The 10,728-nt window shown below is 51.1% G+C and overlaps 1 protein-coding gene across 1 annotated transcript; it reads right to left on the bottom strand.

Moving 5' to 3' along the window:
* Window positions 1-1,972: 1,972 nt before the first annotated feature.
* LOC121834684 lies at window positions 1,973-3,652 on the bottom strand (the record flags this gene model as incomplete). Its single annotated transcript, XM_042288414.1, has 6 exons — window positions 3,511-3,652; window positions 3,386-3,419; window positions 3,259-3,337; window positions 2,191-2,381; window positions 2,036-2,108; window positions 1,973-2,000 (listed from the first exon to the last, which is right to left on the bottom strand). Coding segments are annotated over exons 2-6 (405 nt in total), but the record flags the coding sequence as incomplete, so codon positions are not given.
* Between the last annotated feature and the right edge of the window lie 7,076 nt (window positions 3,653-10,728).

The following is a 10,728-nucleotide window of genomic DNA, read 5'->3' on the forward strand; positions in this document are numbered from 1 at the left end:
AACTTCCAGGCTGCCACCCATGGAAGTTGGTTGCAAAGGAAATCAACGATTTCAGTGTCGCCCTTTCTAATCGCATAGCGTAACTTTTGTTCAGATTATTTTTGTCTCGAGCTGTTAAGACAGTCAAAACGTTTGTCCATGCGGTCACAAAAGTATGCCGTGGAAATGGCCGCCTCAGGGAGCTGTCTGGCATACACAAGAGCTAAAAGTGCAACGCATACTGATGAACTGAGTCGCACGTTTCGCCTTCATGTTACTGAAAGGTTTCTGGTAAATATGCCGGTCTGTCACCTTCGGGGCTAATCGTAGTCGCATCTCGTGCGTGGAGTGGTAAAGTTGCACAATGTAGTTCCAGTCTACATTTTCACTCCCGATGTGAAGCTTGTAAGCTTGCAGGTTGTTACGGGTGATCTTTATTAGGTGCGGGACATCAAAAATAAAATAGACACTTGCATTTTTTACTTTGAAGAATGGCTGCTCAACAGACACTCCAAGTTGGTGCGCCAAACTTACGTTGGAGACACCCTGGTCACAGACCACTGCTTTGATTGTAATGCCAATGTCCTTCAGCTGCTCAATCAGTGGCATAAGCAGGTTACGAGTTACACAGGATGGTGTTGACGTATGCCCAATAGTATATGCTACAGGTTGCACCCACCTCCGAGAAACTCCAGAGAGGAGGAAAACCTGGGCTCTGTCATCAATACTGGAAGTTCGCTGAACACCATCATCTGCAAATCCGAGGACAACATCCTGCGCCACATCGTATGACAAGTTCTTTTTCAACATCATCTCGTCAAAAACTAAGGTACAAATGCGGTCGCGTTCATTCCATGACTTTGTTTTTGACAATCGATGACATGATGCCTGGAATGATACCTGGCGTCATTTTGACATTGGCTAGCCACCTTCGTAGTGAACGCCGAGATGGTAGCGTGAACACTGAAGACACAAATCGGTATGCCCGCGGTCCATGCAAATTCAGATGGAGCGCAAATTTCTTCAGCCACAGTAAAAATCGCTTCCCCTTGCCCTTCGACCTATTCTTTACATGCGATGATATGAGGTGAAATACCTCTTCAGAAACATGAGGCCGAATTATTTCCAGAGCTTGAGAAGCTGTCTGAGGCGTCTTCAGCTGCTGTTTCCGCAGTCTGGCTATCGCCTTTCTGTAGCTGGAAATTCTCGCCTGGAGTCGCTTGATAACGTCCTCGGGCCTTTTCGTGAGTTTGCGGAAAACAGGTGCAGGATGGTTTGGACCAGCTATAAAAATGGCAACAAGTCAGTGAGATTGAAAACAGTTGCAATAAGTGCGATACGATTTAACCAGTACAAGCACCACTAACCAGTAGCATACCAGGTAAGGTGTAGAGTGAAGCTTGAATTTTCTTCCTGTGCTTTACCATTTAAGCACTGACAAAGCCAGTGAAACTTCTGACCACCAATTACGTTATTCTTTTACTAGTCATGTAAAATGTTCGGTACTAAATGTCTTCACGCAAAATCCTTGATAACCTTGCAAGTTCGAAAGGCTGAAATAGCATGAAAAACGCAAAACAGCCATGAAGAATTCTCTTGAAACCTCCTCTTGATATGTGTGTTCCAGTTTCCCACACCTCCCCAGTCATTAGTAATAAAAATGGTTAGATCGGTATGCCACACACATGAAGCAAAGACTATAGCTTATAAAGAGACCTAGAATTCTTTAAACTGATCCTTCTAGGACAGATTGTATTATCCACTGGCTATAGAGGTTCACACAAATATGTTTTAAAAAGTGGCGAAAGCAAAATGGGACACTTACAGTGTTGACCTGGACCACAGTGGCCAGCGAAAAGACCAGAAGAGCTGGTTGCCTGACTTGGGTCTGGAAGAGTGCGCATATTAGGCACAGGCTGGTGCTTTAAAATAACTCTATATTACCGAGTGCTGCGGAGTGCATTACTGCGGAGCTACATGGAAGTGGTGAATTCTGCAGTCTGTCGGGCTCTGCCTGGTCTGGAAAGGTGCACCATGACGAGATAACCTGTTAGCAAGCACAGAACGGCTCGCTGCGACGGAGCTGCACTGGAGTGAAGGGCCATATGAGCTGGTTGCCTGAGTGGGACCTGGAAGAATGGGCTTATTAGCCTACATAGAGAAGTTACTTATACCTTTGTGTATATGAGGGAAACACATTATTACAATCACCTATTGCAGATGCCCAGTTTATGGGAGGACGAACAGTAGGCACATCTGATCGCACTAGGGTTGTTTGCCCTGGGTCCATAAAATCTTTTGCAGTGAAGTGATCACTGCAGACGCGATAGGTGGCATAGTGTTGCGAAGCAGACTTTCCAAGAAGATCATACCTCTTGGCATAGTCGAGCCAAGATTTTGACCTGTAATATATATTGTTTTTCAATGTGTTAAATGTACACTTTGGAACAAAATGTCAGATGCCAATCTGCAACCCTCTCTTCGACATTTTGGCTCCGCTTGCAAGCGATGGGGACATATTTTTATTTGGCAGGTTTGCTTTGGATGTTTCAATGCACACAGACAAATATGGGTTCCTGCTCTAGAGTAGTGCAGAAGTAGGTCAACTAAGAAATCATGGTTTTTGCGCGAGAGGGCGAACACAAGAGAGTACAACAAGCACAAGCGCGCTTGTGCTTGTTGTCCACCCTTGTGTTTGTCCTTTCGCACAAAAAACATGATTTCTAACGTTCACCAACTCGCCCAACAACAGGTCATTTTATAGCTAGTTAACAGCAGGTGCACATTCACATTTCTTTAGGAAAAGACATTATCAGTAGAGAGCAATATTCACCCCACCATGAAGCAGCGCTTTTATAACTCAAATTTAGAGCCACATTAAAAAAAGCACGAAAATTCACCCCACCATGAAGCAGCACCATTATAACCCCAATTTAGAGCCACATTAAAGACGATACATTCAAGCTATGTATGAGACAAATCAAGGGCTGCTTCTTTTCCTTAACAATTTTGTCTTATAAGTTTAATTTGTCAGTTTTTATCTTCAAAGACAAAGTGGTAATGCAGTACTAAAATTAGTATAACTGACCTGAGATCGCTTAGCCCAAATCCCCACATTACAGTTAAGGCATCCAGTCAACTTTAGCGCTTGATTTAAAATCGCATTGTAGTAATTAATTATATTGTGAAGAATAATAAATTATTGGGATTTTTTTATATGCTCAAGTATGCAAATGGTTCCAAGGAACTATTGACAAGAAGGAGCTCACGCCAACCTACCTTGCGTCACGTGCGATTCGGAAAAACTTTGTACCGGGTTTCTTGTGCGTTTTACCGTTGTTTTTACACGATGCGACACATATGGTTAACTTCCACCAGCTCGCCTGCACCCTTACAATTTTTTCACAGCAGTAGCTACAGTAGTAGCAACCGGAGGGCATCTGAGAAAGAAAAAAAAATGAAAGATATAAACACAAATATTCGTAGCTCTTATTACGATAGCGCAGCCCATGTAACAATAATAACACACACGGGAAAAGCCGGCTGCTGTCTGAGGTTTATTTCGCAGCGTCTGTTGGACCTCTGAGCATGCAAATAACGGGTAAAACAAACGGACACGATACAGTTCGCTTTTTTCTCTTGCCCTTGTCTGCGCACGCTGTGTTTTGCTCGCGACTAAGCAATAGCAAAGAAATGAGAAAACGTCTTACCTTCTGAAGAAACCTGTTAGGCGCAGACAATATCCACGTTGTGCTCACATTCTGCTCGCTGTGCTCACATGTGCTCAACACAAAACGCGTTGACAGGTGTCATGCACCATGCGGTCACGCCGTCCACGCACGCGTCCGTCCGTTCGTCCGTCCCGCTCCAGCCACTCCAGCCGCTTTCTCAGAGCAACTGCAGGAACCGGAACTGGCCCGTACATCACGTGATCTTCTTAACGTAGTAAACAAAAACTATTTCACCGTTTATGATGCTTGCAACAATTTTAAATATAATAAAATTAAAACTTGAGTATTTATTTATAACAAACCTCACGAAATATTTTCATTCTTTGGCACACTGGCACCACTTAGCGGTCGGTGAGAAAACTAAACGCTGGGCCGCGAAACGGCTTGAGTGGCCACTCTTTCCCTTGTGTAGATTACTCTATGGCTCGCCCCTCCGAACTTGGCACCGTCCAAACCAAACCGCACGGTTCTGACTCAGAAAGCGCGCCGGAAACAGCAAAAACATCACGAAATACTGCCGCGCGCGCAGCTGGCCAAGTAGGCAGCGCGCGCGTGGCCTAAGGGTTATCGCGCTTGCTTTCCACGGTTGCCAGGGTTCGATTCCTGGCCGCGGAGGCGCATTTTTGTTGACACTGTAATGTGATGTTCTGGTGAATTCGAGAACCGTCTTGGCTGATTCGAGGTTAGAATGTTCCACGCGCCGAACCTTCTACGCAGAACGATCCAGAAAGCCACGAGGGTACATAAGGGATTCCGCAAGGTGAGCGGAGTCAGTTTCGCCCCAGCGTTCAACACTGCTGCTACGCCGACTTCGATGCCCGCGACGCTCTGTTATTATCATTTGTATCCTTTTAATTTTGGCACAAGTTCGCCACATTAAACGTTTATTTATTCCTGTTTATTTCTTGTTTATTGGTCACCATCCGTGACATTTTGGTGGAGGTGCGGGGTACCGCATGCCCGTGCAGCGTTCCCCTCTCAGGGCCCGCAGTGCAAGCCCGATTCCAAGCCCGGTGAGAAGACCACTCAACGCGGAACCTGAAACTCGGACCAGTCGCCGCACCCAAGGTCTACCCCCGGAACACGGACTTTTGGGACCCCGGACCAGGCAGCCAACGAGGCCGACGATGGACAACTAGTCGTCGCAGAACCCGTCCGCCGCCGCCGTTGTATACCTGCCCGTCGCACCCCGGACTCCGACGCCATTCCACGGGGAGGTCCACGAGGACGTTGAAGATTGGCTGCAACATTACGAACGAGTTCCTCGCCATAACGCATGGACTCCGGAGCAGTGCCTTCAGAACGTCTACTTCGCTCTGGAAGGCACGGCACGCACCTGGTTCAAGAACCACGAAGCGTCGATTTCGTCCTGGCAAGACTTCCAGGCGGAGCTTCGACGCACTTTTGCAAGCCAGCAGCGACATCAGCGGGCCGAAGAACTTATTTAAGCAAGAAGCCAAGGGCCAAACGAGAGCGTCACAAGTTTCGTCGAGGACGTTCTCCGCCTCATGAACCGCGCCGACCCAAACGCTCCTGAAGAGAAAAAGCTGCGGTTCCTGATGCGAGGAGTGAAGGAGACCATCTTTGGAGGCCTTGTGCGGAACCCACCTATCACCGTCCGAGACTTCATCACCGAGGCAACTAACATCGAACGTGCCCTTCAAGCATGCGCCTCCCACTATCAGAGACTTCCTGGCTTCGCTGTCCCCTCGCCGTACAGCAGCAACAACCGGGACATACGCGAGATCATTCGGGACGTCGTCCGGGAGGAAATCAAGAAGCTCCTGCCTGCTACCCACCAGCCTGCTTCGGTATCAATAGCCGAAGTTGTCCGCGAGGAGGTCCAGCGGGCATTCCAACCTGAGGCGCCTGCCAGCGTACCAGCACCCGAGGAGCCCTCTTTGACCTACGCCGCGGTAGCTCGGAAACCGGTACCAGCTGCCCAGCAGCATTCGACGCCACCTCGACGTGTACTACAAGAGCCACAAACCTTCCGACGTGTGGAAGGGCAACCACAGTTCTTCCGCACTGAACAACCGGCGCCAAGGAAGACGGATGTGTGGCGCACGGCCGATCGACGACCGCTGTGTTATCACTGCGGCGAGGCCGATCATGTGTACCGCCGATGCCCAAACCGACGACTCGGGCTGCGCGGATTCCACCCAAACGACCCGCGCCCCCGGTATGGTGAACGTCCTCGGGAGATCGACGAGTACCTGCGACGACCTCAGTCGCCCGAACCTGCGTCCCGCCGAGGGTTCCGATCGCCTTCGCCACGATGTCCAGCTTCGCCGATGCACCGACCCCGACGTGAAAGCCTGTCGCCCCTCGCTCCTCCACGGGGAAACTAGGCGCGGCAACCCCTGGAGGTAGAGTTGCCGAAGACGACCGACGTAAAGAGCCTCCAAGAACGACGTAGCGCTCTCACTCTCCCGACGCTACGCATCAAAACGACGCTCCTGCTTCGGTGTCCAACAACCTAAACGTTGTTATCGACGGCCTCGACTCATCGACACTGGTGGATACCGGAGCAGACTACTCAGTCTTGAGTGGGAGGCTCTCCCGCCGCCTTCGAAAAGTCATGACGCCGTGGGATGGACCACAAATAAGAACCACCACAAATAAGAGTCGGGAGATGCACCGCTCGCGTCGAGATTCACGGTGAAACATGCCCTGTGAAGTTCGTCGTTCTGCAAGACTGCTCGAGGGACGTCATTCTCCGGATGGACTTCCTGTGTGAATACGGCGCCATCATCGACCTTGCGGAGAACAAGCTGACGCTTCGGAAGCCTGTCCCATCGGTGGAAGATCCCAAACCGACGTTAGCTGCAGTGCGAGTCCTCGCCAGCCACGTGAACCTGCCGCCGCTGTCGAGTGTCTTTGTGCCCGTCGGGACCGAAGGAGCCACCTGCGGTGTAGCACTGCTGGAAGGAAGCGTCCAACTTCTCCTCGGACGAGGGATTGGCATTGCAAGAGACGTAACCGAGCTCCAGGATGGGCGTACCGTAGCCCTTGTCACCAACTTCCGGCAAGATATCGCAGCACCTTACAAAGCTGTGGGCTATGTCGAGGAAATTCAAGACTCAGAAGACGCCTCTCCGACGCAGAACAAGACAATCACGTCCTCAGAGCTCGATATCGACCCGTCCCTCCCAGCCCCACAACGACGACAACTTCACGACCTTCTCGCCGAGTTTAGTGAGTGCTTCTCCGCGTCGTCGAAGGTGCGCCAAACGACGGTTGCGAAACATCGGATAATTACTGATGACGACGCACTCCCTGTGCATCGGCCGCCGTACAGAGTCTCCGTGAAAGAAAGCGAAGCCATCCAGCAACAGGTACAAAAAATGCTCGACGACGAAATTGTCCAGCCCTCAAGCAGTCCGTAGGCTTCACCGGTAGTCCTGGTGAAAAAGAAAGACGGGACTATTCGGTTCTGCGTGGACTATCGCCGACTGAACGCCGTAACAAAAAAGGACGTCTACCCGCTGCCACGCATCGACGACACCCTGGACCGGCTGCTCCACGCCCGATACTTTTCGTCGATGGACTTGAAGAGCGGGTACTGGCAGATTGAGGTCGACGAACGAGATCGTGAGAAGACAGCCTTTGTCACGCCGGATGGACTGTATTAGTTTAAAGTAATGCCGTTCCGGCTGTGCACAGCGCCGGCAACCTTCCAGCGCGTTATGGACACCGTCCTTGCCGTCTTGAAATGGCAAAGCTGTCTCGTCTAGCTCGACGATGTTGTGGTGTTCGCAAGCGATTTCGACGAGTACCTGAGGCGACTGCGAGCCGTCCTACAGGCCTTCAAGGCTGCTGGGCTGACCCTCAAGCCTTCCAAGTGTCGGTTCGCCTATGGTGAGCTGAAATTCTTGTGCCACGTCGTGAGTGCTCAGGGTGTAAGCCCTGATCCCGCAAAGACGTCCGCTGTCGCCGAGTTCCCGAAGCCATGAGACAAGAAGACCGTTCGAAGATTCCTTGGGCTGTGCGCCTATTACAGACGTTTCGTTCGTGACTTTGCGCAAATTTCTGCACCACTGATGCATCTGACGAAAGACGACGTGCAGTTCCAGTGGGGAGAGGAGCAAGAGCAAGCGTTCGGCGAACTCAAGCGAAGGCTCCAGTCGCCCCCTATCCTCGGACATTTTGACCAGTCGGCGGGGACTGAAATCCACACGGACGCCAGCAATACCGGTCTCGGTGCGGTAGTCGTTCAGCGACAAGAAGGGGCAGAGAGAGTAATTGCTTATGCAAGCCGGGTGCTGTCTAAGGCAGAACAAAATTATTCAACGACCGACAAAGAATGTCTTGCTGTCGTCTGGGCGATAACCAAGTTCCGCCCGTACTTTTATGGGATCCCGTTTCGCGTGGTCACAGACCACCACGCCCTCTGCTGGCTCGCAAACCTCAAGGATCCGTCCGGACGCCTCGCCCGCTGGTGCCTTCGACTGACGAAATTCGACGTAACTATTGTGCATAAGTCCGGCCGCAAGCATAATGACGCTGACTGTTTGTCTAGGGCTCCAGTCGAACCTCCAGTCTCCGGCGCCGACGACAATGACGACTAACGTTTTCTAGGCGCAGTTAACGCTACCGACATGAGGGCACTGCAACGCGACGACGCGGAACTTAGCTCTGTGATCGACCACCTCGAAAGTCGAGGAGGCTCTGTCCCACGGGTCTTTTCTCGGGACCTACCGAGCTTTGTCCTGCGGGGAGGCGTGCTCTTCAGAAAAAATTTCAGAACCAGCGAAACTCCCTGGCTACTGGTTGTCCCCGCTAGCCTCCGAGAAGAAATTTTTCAACCGTGCCACGACGACCCAACGGCCGGACATCTCGGCTACAGCAGGACCCTTGCCCGTTTTCGTGACAAGTACTACTGGCCAAAGCTTCCGAACACCGTCCATCTCTACACACGATCGTGCCATGAGTGCCAGCGACGCAAAAAAACCGCCGTCAAAGCCAGCAGGTCTCTTCCAGAAGATTACTCCGCCAACCAAGCCCTTCCAGCAAATTGAAATGGATTTGCTGGGTCCTTTTCCACCGTCGACGATGGGGAACCGCTGGATAATCGTCGCCACCGAGTATCTTACTCGTTACGCCGAGACGAAAGCCCTTCCGTCGGGGACTGCGGTCGAAGGCGCCAAGTTCTTCATCGAGTCCATCGTCCTCCGGCATGGCGCCCCCGAAGTACTGATCACAGACCGAGGATCACTATTCATGGCCCAGCTGACGCAAGAAGTCCTTCGTCTCAGCCACACCAGCCATCGTCGCACCACGGCGTACCACCCGCAGACCAACGGGCTGACGGAGAGACGCAACAAAACCATCGCCGACATGATCTCCATGCACGTCAACGGGGTGCACAAGACATGGGATGAGGTGTTGCCGTACGTCATATTTGCCTACAACACGGCCGTACAAGAGACCACCGGAGTGACACCCTTTCAACTGGTGCATGGCCACAAGGTAACGACAATGCTGGACGCTATGTTACCCCACGAACCGGCTGTCGACGCAAGCGACGACGGCCAGGTGGTTGCCCAAAGGGCTGAAGAAGTCCGTCAGCTCGCCAGACTCCGTATTAAGGCTCAACAACGCGTCGACTCTGGCCGCTACAACCTTCGTCGTCGGGACGTCCACTTCCAGCCTGGAGACAGGGTGTGGGTGTGGACACCGATTCGCCGCCGCGGTCTCAGCGAGAAACTCCTGAAACGTTACTTCGGACCCTACAAAGTGCTTCGTCGACTCGGGGATCTGAACTACGAGGTGATGCCCGACGGAACACGGACTTCGTCACGCCGCCCTTCACGACCGGAAGTCGTCCACGTCGTGCGACTGAAGCCGTACAACCCTCGATAGGACTGTGGACCTTATGTGTTCCAAATGACTCTTTAGTTTACCGTTATTTTTATTTGTTTTGTTTTTGGGGGGCACTTTTTAAAAGGGGGAGTAATGCAGCGCGCGCAGCTGGCCAAGTAGGCAGCGCGCGCGTGGCCTAACGGTTATCGCGCTTGCTTTCCACACTGAAAGCTGAAATTTTTGTTGACACTGCAATGTGATGTTCTGGTGAATTCGAGAACCGTCTCGCTGATTCGAGGTTAGAATGTTCCACGCGCTGAACCTTCTACGCCGAACGATCCAGAAAGCCACGAGGGTACACAAGGGATTCCGCAAGGCGTGCGGAGTCAGTTTCGCCAAAGCGTTCGACTCTGCTGCTACGCTGACTTCGACGCCCGCGACACACTGTTATCATCTTTTGTACCCTTTTATTTTTGGCACAAGTTCGCCACATTAAACGTTTATTTATTCCTGTTTATTTCTTGTTTATTGGTCACCACCCGAGACAATACATCACATCCGGGGTGCGCACGACCTACAGCCGCAAAAAGACGCGTTGGTTTGGATCGCGCTTAGCTCCTGGTTAACTCAGTTGGTCGAGCGCTCCAGCGGAAATGGAGAGGTCTCTTTTTTCGTTATCAGGATCAGGCGGATTTTTTCGGTCGCGCAGGAGTGACCGAGCTGTGTTTGGAGATTTGTGTTTGTCTTTCGTTCCTTTTGTTCCCCCTCTCCAGTGTTTATTATTTCCATTGTTGTCCAGCTCGCTTGCATCTTTGCATAAATTGCATTATATTCATAAGGTTAAAATGAGGGCTGTTCATTCTTGTAGGTGTTAGACCGGTGGCAGCTGATAAAATAAGTTTGCTCTACTGACGTCTAACTCCTGGTTAACTCAGTTGGTCGAGCGCTCCACTAGAAATGGAGAGGTCTCTTGTTCGTTATCAAGACCAGGCGGATTTTTTCGGTCGCGCAGGAGTGACCGAGCTGTGTTTGGAGATTTGTGTTTGTCCTTGGTTCCCTTTGTTCCCCCTCTCCAGGGTTTATAATTTCCATTCTTTCCCAGGTCGCTTGCATCTTTGCATAAGATGCATTATATTCATAAGGTTAAAATGCGGGCTGTTCATTCTTGTTGGTGTTAGACCGGTGGCGGCTGATAAAATTCGTTCGCTTTACT

This window comes from Ixodes scapularis, unplaced genomic scaffold (genome assembly GCF_016920785.2).
Source record: "Ixodes scapularis isolate PalLabHiFi unplaced genomic scaffold, ASM1692078v2 ptg003014l_1__unscaffolded, whole genome shotgun sequence".
NCBI classification, from domain to species: Eukaryota; Metazoa; Arthropoda; class Arachnida; order Ixodida; family Ixodidae; genus Ixodes; species Ixodes scapularis.